This window comes from Prionailurus viverrinus, chromosome X, assembly GCF_022837055.1.
Source record: "Prionailurus viverrinus isolate Anna chromosome X, UM_Priviv_1.0, whole genome shotgun sequence".
NCBI classification, from domain to species: domain Eukaryota; kingdom Metazoa; phylum Chordata; class Mammalia; order Carnivora; family Felidae; genus Prionailurus; species Prionailurus viverrinus.
Window position 1 is genome coordinate 33,478,654 of NC_062579.1, and position 16,729 is coordinate 33,495,382.

Genomic DNA, 16,729 nt, shown 5'->3' on the forward strand with positions numbered 1-16,729 from the left:
TGAGCCAGGGACTGACAGGTGTCATGAATTTAATACTGGGATCAAACAGGCAGAAAGATTCAATAATGGTAATATGCACATTCCTAAGGGTGCAAAACCACATTACATTTATGATTATGATTTCAGACTATGTTAAAAAAACTGCAAAAAAAAAAGGTGACTATTCTATACTGCAAAACTACAAAAATGTAAGTATATGATGAACTTTTACTATAGAAACCCAATCCCAAATCCCCACCTCCGCACCCCACCCCCAATAAATTTTAGGATAGGATAGTGTTTGGTTCTTACTATTTGTTGGATTTTTCATTTCTCTCTTATGCACATAATGGCAGAAGAGGATTAACAAACGTTTGGAATATGTGTACATTTTAATAAGAAGAAACTGGAATGATAAACGTGTTCCTGTTAAGAATGAGTACGACTCTTCAAATATAAAGCAGTTAAATATATTTTTATTTGGAAGCAAAATTAACTTTAAGATGCTCTCCATAAGAATATTAAGGAAAAATTTCTGATCATTATCACTGTTACCAGTTTCTTTTTGTGCACATTATAGTGATAAAAAGGACTTACCTTCACATCCCTGTGAATTATGTTATTATCATGACAATAGCGTAGAGCTTCCAGTATCTGTCTCATGTAGTGACTGTAGAAAAACAAAAGAAATCTAAAACTGTAACAACGTTTTATTTTTAAAACTTAATATACAGTGTCCCTAGTTTGTAACTCCCACCTTCATATTCGCTGCCCACAGATACTGTTCCATGGAGTAGACAAGACTGTTGGGACGTGAGGCTTAATAATGTAGAAAGTTGGCAGACCCATACGTTTATAAGCTTTGTGAAGAAATTTAACTTGTTCTATAGTTTCTAAGATAACCAAGCCAAAAGAATTCCACACCGTTCATAGATGACATAGCTCTGCAAACTAAAAATTCAAGCTGAAAACATGGTGGGGAGAAAAAGCAAGTCTCCAACGCTCAGTTAATTGTACTTAGTTACGGTGGATTGCTATTAAGTGAACAGTGCTCAGAGGTACACCTCGGATTCTGACTGAAGGGGTGGGAGCCTTTTATCTGCCAGCAGAGGCTGGCTCTCTGCCTTATTTCCATTTAGCTCTAAGGACAAACAAGAGGAAAGAACCTCCTTATGCGTGCGATTTCTTTTTGCAACATAATCAAGTTTTAGCTGGGGCATCTTTTAATAAAGCAGAGCTTGTTTAGGGCCGAAATCCTAGGAAGTCAGACACCTCAGATGCATCGCGTGGCCAGCAGGGGTCTGCAGAGGCTCCCCGCGAGGTCCAGGTGAAAAACACAGGAGGAGTTAGCATTTTAAAGAACAGGCCTTGGGGCGCCTGGGTGGCGCAGTCGGTTAAGCGTCCGACTTCAGCCAGGTCACGATCTCTCGGTCTGGGAGTTGATCTCTCGGTCTGGGAGTTCGAGCCCCGCATCAGGCTCTGGGCTGATGGCTCAGGGCCTGGAGCCTGTTTCCGATTCTGTGTCTCCCTCTCTCTCTGCCCCTCCCCCGTTCATGCTCTGTCTCTCTCTGTCCCAAAAATAAATAAACGTTGAAAAAAAAAAAATTAAAAAAAAAAAAAAAGAACAGGCCTTAAACAATGCTTAACAGGGTCAACTAGCCACAGGGTGTAACCAGAGTAGAGCATTTTTCAGTATTACTTCAGAGCTTACTCTGAGTCCACCCTCCACTAATTTTCCAGTTGTTTTTCTGTAATCCTGCTATTTCTCTCTTTGATCATCTCTTTCTCTGTATTCTACTCCCCTCTTTCTCTTTTTTCCTATTATTCGTCTTCCTTTTTCATTTTTCCCTTTTCCTTCTCAGCCAACCATGACAGAAATGCAATATACCCAACATTATTTGTACTTATTGAATTTTGCTTTCTTTCCAGATCTTATATTCCTCACACTTTAAAATAAAAACTAAATAATTTAATAGTACTTGTAAATGCCCTTGTGTGTATCCTTGTGACTCAAAAAAAATTTTTTTTCTCTACTCCTGCTATACAATTAAAAGGCATTTCTATCAACTTCCCCCTTGGATATGCTACTATCAAACTCACATAAATGTCCTTCTCATTGGCATATGCATCATTTCGTGTACTACAACCGATCAAAAGTTTCCATTTTTTAAATGAAAGGTAGGAAAAGAACCCCCAGACTTTGTTCCTACACTTACTGTCTCCTCACAAGTGGGCTCTAGGCAGAGAACTTGGCTCATGCAGTCCTTAGTTGTGATGCCAATTTTTCTTACTTTGCAAATGCACACAAAGGGGTTGTGGTCATATACTCTTGGCCTGGTCCCGTGCAGCCTAGAATTAAGTTTCTGTTTAAGTTAGGGGTTCTTAGCTTGGCCCTTTCCTGCTTCAAATCAGGCTGTGAAGGATATGTGTGTGACCCTCTGTAATGGCAGACAACAAATATGAAAGCACTTTGTAAACTCTAAACCATGCTACAAAGGGTAAAGTCATTATTATTACAATATTACTAAGTTTAGTCAAAGGTTTAGGAACAGCCTATTTGTGCATCTCGATGTGAACAGGAGAACAGTGGGTAAGTTTAAATCAGGTAATGTGGACATAGCTTATACCTATAGTATGGACTACTTCGGATACATAGTATTAAGATAGCCACTTATATATCTGTAGTCTAAAGAAAATTCCTATTTCAAAGCGTCATTAAAAAGAAAATCTCAATGAACGAGCATTTTTTTTTTCCCAGGAAGCAGCTTTATTCATGCCAGCATGGGCTCAGGGGGCTAAGATCTCAAAAAGGCTTAGCCCTGAGTGTAGAGGGGTATAGGCTTTGATGCAATTTCTTTGCATCGACTTCTTTTGTGTGTGTGTGTGTGTTTTTAATATATGAAATTTATTGTCAAATTGGTTTCCATACAACACCCAGTGCTCATCCCAAAAGGTGCCCTCCTCAATACCCATCACCCACCCTCCCCTCCCTCCCACCCCCCATCAACCCTGAACGAGCATTTTTAATCTAATTATCAGAGTGCTCAATTATTTGACCCAAATATACATACATATCAGAATCTCTGGAGTGTGTTGGGGGAAGATACATTTTTTTTTCTCCCCAGATAGCACAGCTTAAAGTGATCTTTCTCAGGACTCTGGGGGGCTGTGCACGTGAATAGTGTGCAAGCAAAACAGAAAAGCAAAATCCACCCACGTTCTAGAACTGCTGACTAAATTTTAATTAGAAAGCTTCATTTTCATGGATCATCAGGGTGGCCTATACTTTCAGAAAAATGTCGCAATAGAGAAGTTTGCCTCTGTCTCCTGTACGGATCAGGAATGAGGACAATTCAGTGGAAGCAAAGAACTGGCCAGCAATCCACTCACTTCCTTTGGTGAGTGATGAAATTGGTGAAAGAAAAGAGGGGAGGAGACTCTAGGTACAGAGATTATCGCTCTTGCTAGTCAGAAGACACCTTATCTCTGAAATGCTCTTAACAGAATGTCCCTGGCTAAGGATTACCTATGGGAAACAGAATCCAGGATCTTTGAGGCATGGCTGGCTTCCTGGAGGATGTCACTGAAGCTATACAACTCCCTGGGGGCATACAATGGAGCCATCTCATAACTGCAATTCTCCCTTGTGTGTGGGATCCCACATGTACACACCCCATCTACTCTGGGAAATTGCCCTTGAAAACCTAGACCTCTCTGGTTCAGTTGAGTCTTTTGATCGCCTGTATCATTGTAATTATTTAGTAAAGCTTGGTACTAGAGAAGACTGCTCTGATTTGTAAGAGTTTGGTTTGATCATCTGATTTTGTATGTTAGTGCACTCGACAACTCATCACCCCTGAAGGAACAGAGGTAATCACTAATTGGGTTGTAAGGACTGTATGCAGTTTTATTTTAGGCCATGCTTTGCTGCTTCTCTGGAAGTTCAGCCAATTGGAGAAAAACATTATCCATTTGATTACTTGGTGTCTCCGAGTCTTCCTACAGTTGTGGTCTCACTAGAATACTGATACAAGCTAAATTTCCCAACAATGAATCACAGAATCAGAGGAGGAGGGGAAGTTCAAAGTCAACTGGTTGAATGTTCTACAACCAAAGGAAGGCTCTACATGCCCTTGTTATGTGGTCATGATCGTCTGCAAAAGGGGACATATCTAATACTACTTTCTGAGGATGGGCCTCCCTGCCTTTTGTCATTTTTAGGAAGAATCCTTAATAAATTGTACCAAATCTCTCTCTGCAATGTCACCTACTGGTTCCAATACTACTCCTTACTGGTTCATTCTGGAAAGTTCCTTCCATAAAAAAAAAATATACCATTTTAACAGAAAATATAGGTAGATTTTAAAATCAACAGGCTTTCATCTTAATGTATGGAAGCATCTACCTTTCCTATAAACCTTGAGATTGGGAAAGATCCCCCAAGTAATCTCACTGTATGGCATCACCTCTACATATTACTATTCTCCTTATGCTGACACCCAGGCCAGTGGCACAGACAGGCTCAAAGTTAAGGAAAAGCAATATGGATGAGTGGGGAACAGGATAAAAGTGGTACTGTTTTAACATCAACCCTGACAGCATATGTGCCAGGTACCTGTGACAAGTAAGGGAGATGATTCATTTTAAGAAATACCAGATAAACGCTGTGCTGTCTAATTAATAGGTTTATGACCTGTTGGAAATATGTATAAACCACCCCCCACCAACAATGGAGCCCCCAACCCTTAGACACTTCACTTCCTGGTTCTTGTTCCCCTCTCCTTTTTGCGGGCTTATTTTTGCAGGCTTTGCAATGAGCATGCACCAAAGAACAAAGGGAGAAGGGAATGAAACCTCTGTGTCACCTCAGGGAATGTACATTTGTTCCAGTCAGACTACTTTTTATATGGGCATAGGAGACTTCCGGGTAAGGCTGTAACCTCTGTAGTACTCAGCCAATGACAAATCAGGGGAGGGACTTGCACACTAGGAGATAAATTGTCTGCTGTGATTGTCCCCGGTGTGCCTGTCCATCAGACACCCGCTCTTGCAAGAATGTTGATTAAAGCCTCGTTTCACAGTGCTCCTAGGTGCTTCTCTGCGTCCCTCCTTTGACTGGGTCAGTGGGCTTATTTCTCACAGTACTCCAGTGGGGTCCAAAAGGAAAAAAGTCATCTCCCTTCATCAAGCTTCACTGTTTTATAAAAATCCATGTTCAGAATTTTTAGTTTTCCCTGTTTGATGCTGCTGTTGAAAGAGATCAATTTGGGAGGGTACAAAAGGCAGGTTGCCTCAAATTCTTGAAGAAGTAAATATAAACAACAAGATGCAAGGGTCTGAGAGTTTCATTCAGTTGGATGTTGAGAGTTTCATTCAGTTGGCTGTATGTTAAGAAAAATCAAGATGGCATTGACTATTTTGGTATTAAAGAATGCTTTTTAATTCTGAAGCACAATACAGAATAAAAAATTTTAATTGTGGTAAGAACTCAAAACTAATAGGAAAATGAGATTTACCCCTTCCCCTTCCCTCACCGCCCTGTAGAATGTGCTTTAGCGAGCACGGCACAGAAAAAAAGAGGATACCCAACCTCAGTTCTACCATGAATACATCAGGAGTTCAAAGAAGTCATTACAATTACTGTATATAAACTTTCATATGCTGCTTCTCCCTAGCTCCAGCAGCACACAACAGCAGCTACCTCACTTGAGTATATTCTTCATCTTGTGCTATAGCTATGGCTGCTCTGTCTCCTGAGACTGGGGCCCTTGCTCCTTAGCCAGGAAGAGGCAGGGCACTGAATCTGAAGCCACTCTGAGCTGAGAGTTGTATTAGATAGTCCCTAAGCTATTGCTACCTGTATCTGTCCAAGATGCCATGGTTATATAAAGGATGATAAGAGGAAGTTATAATCATTTAATGGTAACTGTTTCTCAGATGGTAGAAAGTTTTAATAAATCCTAACTGGTTTGTGGGTTTGAATCCTTCAATATATTATGGCTGGTGACTGAAGAGACCCCATGTATTAAAAAGGCAACCCACTGAAGTGGGTATTTATGATATGATTGAATGACACCAAAGCAGAAAGCTATATTGCTCCAAATCTATAAGCAAGTGGCCCAGTGCATGGTTCCTGTGATTTTTCAACTTTACTCCTTATTTTGACTCATTAGTCCTGTACAACAACTTGACTTAGAACAATGGCCACCATTTGCTTGGGAGATCACACACTGGCCTGAAGCAAATATATTTGGCAGGAAGACTGTGCTATTATTTCTATTCCTTCCACTATTCTGTGCATTTCATCAGATTAACTGGTCACATAATAATGTGCTATCACTAAAAGGCGAAGTGAAGAACTAAGAAGGCTCAGCTGCCCAAAACAATGATCACACATAACCCCCACCCCCCCAAAGTTGATTCTTCATAGTTCTTGAGCTACCAAATCCCTTCTTGAATAAAAGTCATCTCAAATGGCAAAGGCAACAGTACCATGTTAAGCTGTAGACTCATGTTAAGAAATTTGTTGTTCAGTATTTGGCATTTCCAGTCACTATTTGGCTCCACTACTGCACACTAGAACAGACATGTTCCTTGTAGGAAAGAGTGGCAGTCTCCTCCTCATCAGTTCAAAAAGCAGGTCACTTCATGTGATTTCTCTGTCATTTCCTTCTTTTATTTCCCCTGTGACCTCTGAGTCAATACAAATTACATACCTGGCTACAGCTTCACTGTATACAAAACCAGCGTCAGCTCGCTTTACGATTTCAAAACACAGATCTGCGCCATCCATACTGTAGAGAAATGTGAGGAAAAAAAATATGTAAGAGGAAATCCCAGGAAGAAAACACTGAAAATGAATATATTGTAACTAAGTCATTAGTTGGCTTACAGCTAACGATTCTAATAAGTTATTTAAATCTTTCTTTCAAGGAAACATATATAAATTATAAAGGAATATTATAACTATCTTAACACTGAAAATCTACATGGAAAGAAGTACAAAGAACAAGCAAACGGTAGCATCAAATAACACAAGGTGTAGAAAATGGACCATAAATTTCCTTTAAGTTATCACAACAAGAAGCCTCAGAAAAGGGCAATGCTGGTGGCTATGGACATATTTTTGAGCCAAGTTCCAAAATTATCTGTACTTAGTCATGTCACGTAATATTTTAAGAATCCAACAAGGATTCTAAAATATTTAGCTCTAGTTATCACCATTAAATGGGCATTCAAACTATATACTGTAGAAGGAAAACCGTAGCTAATTCATCATTTCTTTTTGTTCACACTCCATTACCAAAGTCAATCCCTACAAACATATTCTAACACACTGATGTGTTGGTGATGGAATGTCACTCTTTTGCCCCAAACTTAAAATACTTCTTTATTTCTCAGATCAGTAAGGTCTCTTGTTGTGTCAGCCACACCTCACTCTTCTACCTGTCCTATCTGATGGCTCCTCAAGTATACCTCACTCTCTAGGCAGGCTAGTCTTAATTACTATTCCCCGAACATACAGTCTTCTTTCTTTTCTTGTCACATGCTTCTGAATACATTGCTCTTCATATTCAAAACCTGCTGTAATCCAAGGCCCCATTCCAATCACACCTTTCCCAGAAAGCCCCCTAAGTGAATTACCAACCACATCAAGGCTTTCATTTGCTTAAATTCTATAACAACCCTATATGCCCATATCCTAACAGTTAGCACTTAACACACGTTTAGCATTTACATACATATACAGGACACTTTTGCCAGATTGTATCTGGTAATGAAATTATTCAAATATCAATAGCTGACATTTTCATAATGCTTCAAGGCATATGAAGTGTTTTCAAAACCAATATTTCATTCATTCACTTATTCAAGTAGCTGAGACTCCAGTGTATTACACTGAGGAAACAGGTTTCTAGAAGGGAAACTAAAGAAACTATTCATTACTATTACTAATAATTACTAAGTAGGTATTAATAATAATGAATTATCAATACTCATATTACAATTCACCAAGCATCATGGGAAACACTCCTTGTTATATCTCCATTCTTACAATCACCCCATGAGGTCAGCACCCTTCTCATTCTCAAATAATTTGTATGAGTAGACAAGTAGGTTACAGGGACAGGATTCAAATCTGTGTCTATATTCACTGCTCTTCCCATTACCTACAGCCACACCTGCTGGGTGTGCAAGGAAGAAATGCACATATTCAAGCTCAACAGTTCAACAAGATGTATAAAGCCCTAAAGAACAAGTATGTTGTTTTGTTTTGTTTTGTTTTTTGAGACAGAGACAGAGCATGAGCAGGGGAGGAGCAGAGAGAGAGGGAGACACAGAATCCAAAGCAGGCTCCAGGCTCTGAGCTATCAGATGCTGGGCTCGTGACAGCTCAGAGCCCAATGTGGGGCTCAAACTCATGGACTGCGAGATCATAACGTGAGCTGAAGTCGGACGCTTAACTGCCTAAGCCACCCAGGAGCCCCAAGAACAAGTATGTTTTATACTTTCAACATACTCCCACCCAATACCCAGCAGAAGACTGAGCACACAGTAAATATTTAATGAATAATTTTGACCATATGATCTAAATCTTGGTGTGGTTTTAAGAAAATTTTTTTTAATGTTTATTTATTATTGAGAGACAGGGACAGAGCATGAGCATGGGGAGGAGCAGAGAAGGGGGAGACATAGAATCTGAATCAGGCTCCAGGCTCTGAGGTGTTAGCACAGAGCCTGACGTGGGGCTCAAACTCACACACCACGAGATCATGACCTGAGCAGAAGTCAGACGTTAACCAACTGAACCAACCAGGCGCCCCTCGGTGTGGTTTTGTATAAATGAAAATACTTTCACATTTATACAAGGGTTTACAACATTTGCCTAGTTTCCAGTTCACAGCTGATGAACATTTTCCAATGTCAAATAGAATTCTTCTGCACAAAATAATCTTTGTGATGGTGTAGTCTGCTCTGAAGTACGGTAGTGACCATTTTCCACCATTGGAAATAAAGCCCAAATGAACATGGTCACATGTTTGAACAGTCATGATATTCTGCTAGAGTAAAAGTCTTATAAGGAGAGTTGCACTTGTCCTAGGGGTCGGGGGGCATATACAATAAAGCTGTTGATATACTCCTGGAAAAAAATTTAACATGCTATACTGCCCTCACTAATCGTGAAAGTGTCCTTTCCTCTACCTTGCCCCCACTAGGCTGACTATTCCTTTTTGATCTTTGCCAGTCAGATAGGAGGGAAAAAAGTAAGTCATGATTGCTTTAATTTGCATTTCCTTGATTACAAGAGAGGCTGAATATTTTTCATTTCTTTGTATTGTGGGGAGGAAAAAAAATATTATTTCTAAATGGGCTGCAATTTAAGCTGGTTGCTTGATCTAGGAGAACTAAGGCACCCCTCACAGTGAATGAATTGCAGTTTTGTTTAGGCGGTTTCCTGTTTAATTGTGAGATGTGAGGATGAGCACTATTCAGCTCACATGAGAGAGGAGTTAGGCAAAGGAGAGCTAAACCGATCGCATCGCCAAGAAATAAGAATCTGGAAGCTTTCCTGAGAGCTGGAGGAAGACTTTTTTGGAGGGACCTGGAAGAGGGAAAACAGCAGTCTGAGAAGTAGGAGAAGGTAGCCAAGTGGTGAGAGGCCAATGCCTAACAAGGGAACCAGTCAGTGAAAAAAAAAAAAACCTGGAAATTACCAGCATGGATCGACACATTTTTTGGGTGTTATATCTGAAATACTAGTATTTGAAATGACAGTCTCTACACATGCACATACACAGGTTATTTTCAGGTTTCTAGGCTTTTCCACTGACCTGTCTCTTCTTGTATCTGGTACCACACCATTTTTAATACTGTAATAGTGTTTTTCAATATTTTATCTTATATTTTTAAAATAAGCTCTACAGCCAACATGGGGCTTAAACTCATGAGATCAAGAGTTGTACACTCTACTGACTGAGGCAGCCAGGCGGCCCTCTAATAGTGTATTTTAATATCTGGAAAAATAAGTCATTTCATTATTATTCCTCACTAATATTTTCTTATGAATTTTTTTCTTCCAGCTGAACTTTAAAAACGAGTTCATCAAATGTTAAAAATTTGTTTAATATTTTGCCTGAGATAGTTTTATATTTATAGATGAACTTCTAGAAATTAACATTTTTCTCATATTCTCATCTATGAGCATGATATGTTCTCTATTTCTTTTCATGTCTCTAAGTCACAGTTTTAAGGTTTTCTTCATATTGGTTCCAAATATTGATTATCGGGGTTTTTTGCCCTAGGATACTTTTAGTCACTCTTATAAATGAGATCTTCTGGGCATTGCACATTTTTTATGACGATGGTTCATAACCTGGGGTCACAAACAAACTCACCTGTGTAACTTTAAATATGCATGCATGTTCCTTCAGGAGCTAGTCTGAAAGTCAGTCATCGCTGTGAAAGTAACCTTCTATTATTAAAGCTGTTTGATTAGTTATTTGTAACACTGATATTAGAGTAAAAGGCAATTCATTAATTTTAAATTTTGATATATAGAAAAATGAAAAATACTATTTATGCAAATTTTATTCATCACTGAAATTTAATATATATATTCATAATACAATCCTGATATAACAACTTTGAAAAGTTTGATGTCTCAAATCTTTGATCATCTTTATTTGATAATACTTCTAAAAACAAGTGCAAGGCTTTTTTCATTGTTTTTCTCTTGCTTCCCATCTTAGGGTGTTTCTGGGGCTACTAAGGAGCTTCAAAAAAGCATGTTCTAAACTTCCCTGTTTGGTTCCATTCCAAGGGAGTAAAATAAGAGGGAGAAGAAACCCTGCTTTAGAAAGTATGGGGAATGCTTCTATCCTACATGCCGAGAAAAACTATGGGAGGTTTACGTTGACTTGTGAAAGCAGTGGGATCATGAATGATCTTAGCTGTTCCTTTCATCTGTCTGAATTTTAAAAATTTTACAATAAATGTAAATTACTTACATAATTAAAAAAATCCAAAACAAATATGCCAAACAAAATAGATGACACGTCTAGAGGCACAATGTATGGCTGACCATATGTTGAAGGGATCAGAATATAAGCCACCTTGGCATAGGATTATTTTGAGCTGAAGGCAATTGAAAAACACCAGACACAGGAAGAACTCTCCGATCTTGTCCATTCTGCCTGAAAATGGAGGTTTAAATTTCCCTTTGTAAAGGCGTTCCCCTCTCATGTACTAGGAAGAGAACTACTCCTACCTGCATAACAAACCTTACTAAACAACTCTTACTTACCACACATTTCCTGGTCGCCTTGCCACCACTTACCCCCAAACTCCCCCCTCTTCCTTTTTCTAGTCTCTTCAGACTGGATTACTCTTTGTTAAAATGGTATATAAGCATCTGGGTCTAACCACCTCTTTTGTGGTTTTCACTTTTTTCCTGTGAGGGTGTCCCCCGACCCCAATGGTCCTGCCATGTGCATATAAAATAATCTTTTTTGGGGTGCCTGGGTGGGTCAGATGATTAAGCGTCTGACTTCAACTCAGGTCATGATCTCACAGTTCATGGGTTTGAGCTCCGCATCAGGCTCTGTGCTGACAGCTCAGAGCCTGGAGCCTGCTTCGGATTCTGTGTCTTCCTCTCTCTATGTCCTCCCCCACTCATGCTCTGTCTCTTAAAAATGAATAAATGTTAAAAAAAAATAAATAAATATTTTTTCCTGTTAGTCTGGTGTTGGTCAGTTTAATTCAGACCCAGTCATTTAACCTAAGAGGGTAGAGAAAAGGTTTTTCCCTCCTCTACAGTGTATTCTGTAAAAGCAGAAAAAGAGGGGGCTTGTAGGAGACTCGCAGCTGACTGTAGGAAGAAGTGCTTCTCAAATTAACTGTGGTGAAGGAGCAGTTTCCACCCCCCCCAGGTATATTATGAATCGTTATTTTTATAAAACACAAAATCACGTGCTATGATTTCACAGCAATGTCAGATTGCTCCAACAGTTTCTAAATGCTTACTCTCAATTTCTGTACTTACTTCATCACAGACTGATAACAGTTCATCACAGACTGATAACAGTTGGTAGATTGGAACTCATTTGCAAACTATTCTTTGAGGAACACTGTACAGGTCAGACCAAATCTGAATCTCTCTAACTACCATTTCCTCTGGAGGTGAGAAAAACAACTACAGAACTGGATGAAACAAAAACAAAAAAAATTTTTTAAAGCTTAAACAGTATAATGAGTGAAACACTACCTAGTGAGGATGGGGAAAGGTTTTGAGCTCAAAGAGGTGAGCAAGAGATGCTTCTGCCCTACGGGTAGGCAGCACCCCATGAGAAGGAGGCAGCCCTGGAAGGGGCAGGGTGCATATGTGGGGGACTCTGAAGAATGGGGGAGGTGGATATTGGACGAACAGGGCCCAACTGCTCTTCCACTTGGAGATCCAAGAGCAGAGACTGAGCTACCGCAGGAGAGCCTGCCAAAGGCTAGGGACCTGAGAAAACACCCCATACTCGGGGCTGGGGTGATAAAGAGTTGTATTTTGGAAAGTGGGTTAAGGAATATATTCTGATATGTCTTATTAGCATAGAGAAATTCCAATGCCTACCACGAAGACAAAACATCCACTTAAAAATTTCAGCAAGGATCAACAATTATAAAAAGTGACACCACAGATTTGAAAAAGCAAATAGAAACTTCAGAATGAAAAAAATCCAACACCAAAAGTCAGAACTTAAGCAGATTAGATAGCTGAAGAGAAAAATTAGTGAACCAGAAGATGTAGTCAGACTGAAGTATGTAGAGACAAAACATGGAAAATATGAAAGTGAGTATGAGAAAGGGTTACAGGGAGAAGGTCGGTATATATTTTTTATTGACATTTCAAAAGTGAAAAGAAAGGCGCCTGACTGGCTCAGTCAGTGAGTGACTCTTGATCCTTGGGCCGTGAGTTCAAGCCCAACGTTGGATGTAGAGATTACTAATAGATAAAAAGTGAAAAGAAAATAGAGCAGAAACAATACTGAAAATATAATGTCTGATAATTACCCAGATATGATTAAAGATCTCAACCCACTGATTTGAGAAGTCCAATAAACACCAAGCAACAAAGAAACCTATAGCTAGACACATATCTGTGAAAACTACAGGAAACCAAAGAAAAATAGAAAACCTCAAAAACCGTGCAAGAAAAGAACCGACAATTAGAGTGACAGCTGACTTCTCAATGGCAACAGTGGAAGCCAGAATACAGAATAGAGAGCAGTGGAAAGGGATCTTAAACTAGTTACCAACCTAAAATTCTCTTCTCACCAAAAAATCCCGTAAAGAATAAAGGTGAAAAAATGTCCTTCAGATTAGCAAAGAAACCAACAGAATTTGACAGCAGCATACCTATCCCTAAAGGAAATACACAAGAGTATTCCTTAGGGAGAAAAAAAACAAAGTGGAATGAAAACTCAAGGATGCAGTGAGGCATGAAAACATAAAATGTGGTAAATATGTACAGTAATCTAAATGAACAATGGTTAAATAAAAAACTATTTTCTCACTCTCTCTTTGAGACCATATGACACAATAACTATTGAGAGATCAAGAGAGGAAGAGACAGTGACCTTAAAAAAAAACTAGACAACAATAACATATGTCAGGAGGCGTACTGTAATTTCTAGGACAACGACTAACTCCTCTAACTTTTTTGATGTCAGGGCCCTTTTCTAGTTAAAGATGATTGGGAACCCCAAATGGATGATGTCTGTGTAGGTTTTGTTTATCAATATTTGTCGCATTAAAAATTAATGCCACCTGGATGGCTCAGCCAGTTGAGCATTGGGCTTTGGCTCAGGTCATGATCTCATGGTTCATGAGCTTGAGCCCCACATCAGGCTTTGTGCTGACAGCATGGAGCCTGCTTAGGATTCTCTGTCTCCCTCTCTCTCTGCCCCTCCTCCACTCATGCTCATGCACGCTCTCTCTCTCTCTCACACACACACACACACACACACACAAAAATAAACGTTAAAAATTTAAAAATTAGAATCCAGAAATGTAAAATTTAAAATTAAAATCCAGAAATGTAAAAAAAACCATGTATTTTAAAATGACAATAGGGGCGCTTGGGTGGCTCAGTCGGTTAAGCGGTCGACTTCGGCTCAGTCATGATCTCACGGTCCGGGAGTTTGAGCCCCGTGTCGGGCTCTGTGCTGACAGCTCAGAGCCTGGAGCCTGTTTCAGATTCTGTGTCTCTCTGACCCTCCCCGTTCATGCTCTGTCTCTGTCTCAAAAATAAATAAATGTTAAAAAAAAATTTTAAATGACAATAAACCCATTACATGTTAATAGGAATAATATTTTTCATGAAAAATAAGTATTCTAAAACAAAACAAATTTAGTGAAAAGAGTAGAACTGTTTGGTGTTTTGCAAATCGCTCTGATTTCTGGTTTAAGACAGCTAGCTGTTTCTCATATCTGCTTCTACATTCAATCTGTTGTAATATGTTATTTGGTTGAAAAAAAAATGAGGAAAATCTGGCCCCACAGAGATATATAATTGGAAGGAGGTATATCTTAACAGGCCTTGCAGATATTTGAGAATATTCTTCTTTGATACTGCACCCAAGACTCAAAAAGTGGTAGTTTCTTAAAGGTAAACTGCAATGTGGATTCTGAAACCGTATCAATGAACTTTGGGTACTGTGTTACATTGTAATCCATTGTCTATCTTATTCTTTGAATAGATGTTTTACCTGTGCATGACTCTGTAACATCACACATTAGTCATCTGAAAAATACTAGTCCACAGAGTTGTGCAGATTTTCTAAATACCGACACATTTGATTACACATTATCAAAAAAATCCCATTTATTCATACCCCCATTGATTACATTAGAAACATCCTTTAAGTCCTGGTAAGCTATTAAGTTTACGGTGGCAGATACAAGTTTTCCAAAATTGTTATTTTCACTTGGAAGTTTGAACTGCATCATTGGGGACAACTACTGTGAGTTGTTTTCCCTTGAAGCAGCAGGCTCACTTCGTTCATTTGTGATTACATGTCTGTCACATACCCAAGTTTGAGGAAGCATGGTTTGTCTGTTAGTCATTCTCTCAACTAAAAATGATGTTATATATGCACAAAATGCTAGGTCAGCTTACAACTGATAATACTGCACAAGTGCTTTTCTGAGAGCCATCAAAATTCTAAGGTTTATAAGCACTAAGGGTATGTTTCCTAATCACGATATAGCTATGTTAGAAATAAAATTAACACAGCAAATGGGAAATCCTCAAATGCTTGCTTAGAAATTGAGAAAACCATGCTAAATAACCTATGAATCAGAAGAGGGGCGCCTGGGTGGCTCAGTCAGTTGAGCGTCCAACTCCTGATCTCAGCTCAGGTCATGATCTCACGATTTGTGGATTGAGCCCTGCACTGGTCTCTGTGCTGAGAGCACAGAGCCTGCTTTGGATTCTCTCTCTCTCCCTCTCTCTGTGCCCCCCCCCCATGTGCATACTCACTCTCTCTCAAAATAAACAAACATTTAAAAACAAACACACAAATAGATATCTAACAATAGGAGAATTGTTAAATACATTGTGGTAAATCCACAGGGCAGAGTATCATGCTGCCATTAAAATGATGCTGTAGAAGTATATTTATCGATATAGAAAGATGTTCACAATATATTAAGATGTATAAATATATATATGGGCACATATGTGTGTCTGCAGAGGCACAGAAATTTTTGGATATCAACACGCTGTTAAAGAGTGGGTGGGTATTTGAAATTTTTGTTTTCTTTTTACTTTTACTTAAAAAATGAACAGGTACTACCACTTTCATCAGACTAAACATAACTCTAAATGTTAAAAGAAAAATAAAACACAAAAATACCCCTTGAGAAATGGAGCTAAAACAGTATACACAAAGCAGCCTGTATCCATAAATTGTAAGTTTTTAAACTTCAAATTATTGAAACATAACAGAAATATTACAAATACTGATGTAAAATTTTAGAAGAAAAACTAAAGTGACGTTCTATCAGGAGAAAAATTTTAGACGGACAGTAAATTAAATCCAACGAGGGTAGAAGGGAATAATAATGAACAGAAATTAATGAAGAAAAACACAACAGAGAGCAAGAAAAGCAAAAATATTTTCTTTAAAAAGATTAATAAAACTGAACTGGAAAATCCACCTCATTTGAAAACTGAACAATATGCTTTTATTATACAGATCTCAGGAGAAATCATCAGAAAATAAGGAAATATTTTAAGCTGAATAACAAAAATAACCACATCAAACTTGTACAATGCAGGTAAAGTAGTACTTACAGGGAAATTTACTGCTGTAAATGCATATATGAGGAAAGAAGGGTGAAAATTTATGAACCCATCATCTATCTGCATAAGCTATATAATGATCATCAAATTAAATTCAAGCAAGTTAGAAGGAAATAAGAACAAAAATTTATGAGATGGAAAACAAACATATTAGAGGGATTAGCAAAAGTTAAAAGTTGTTCCCTATGAAATGATGAATCTTTGGCAAGACTGGTTAAAAAAAAAAAGAGAGGACACATGTAGCAGCCAATATGAAGAATGAAAAAGGAGATACTTCATACCCTGCAGACAAGATGACACTGAACCTTTATGCCACAAATTTGAAAATCTATGAAATCGACAAATTTCCCAGAAAAATAAAATTCACCAAAGTGAACACAAAAATAATTAGAAAAC

General features: G+C 38.5%; 1 protein-coding gene across 8 annotated transcripts in view; it reads right to left on the reverse strand.

Annotated features, from left to right (window-relative positions):
• CASK (calcium/calmodulin dependent serine protein kinase) overlaps positions 1-16,729 on the reverse strand; it is a 358,179-nt gene that overhangs the window by 184,328 nt on the left and 157,122 nt on the right. For all 8 annotated transcript variants that reach the window (XM_047843622.1, XM_047843615.1, XM_047843620.1 and 5 more), the window contains exons 4-5: positions 6,696-6,773; positions 577-649 (exon numbers count right to left, since the gene is read on the reverse strand). In XM_047843622.1, the coding sequence (XP_047699578.1) occupies positions 577-649; positions 6,696-6,773 (151 nt within the window). The remainder of the gene's footprint in view (positions 1-576; positions 650-6,695; positions 6,774-16,729) is intronic.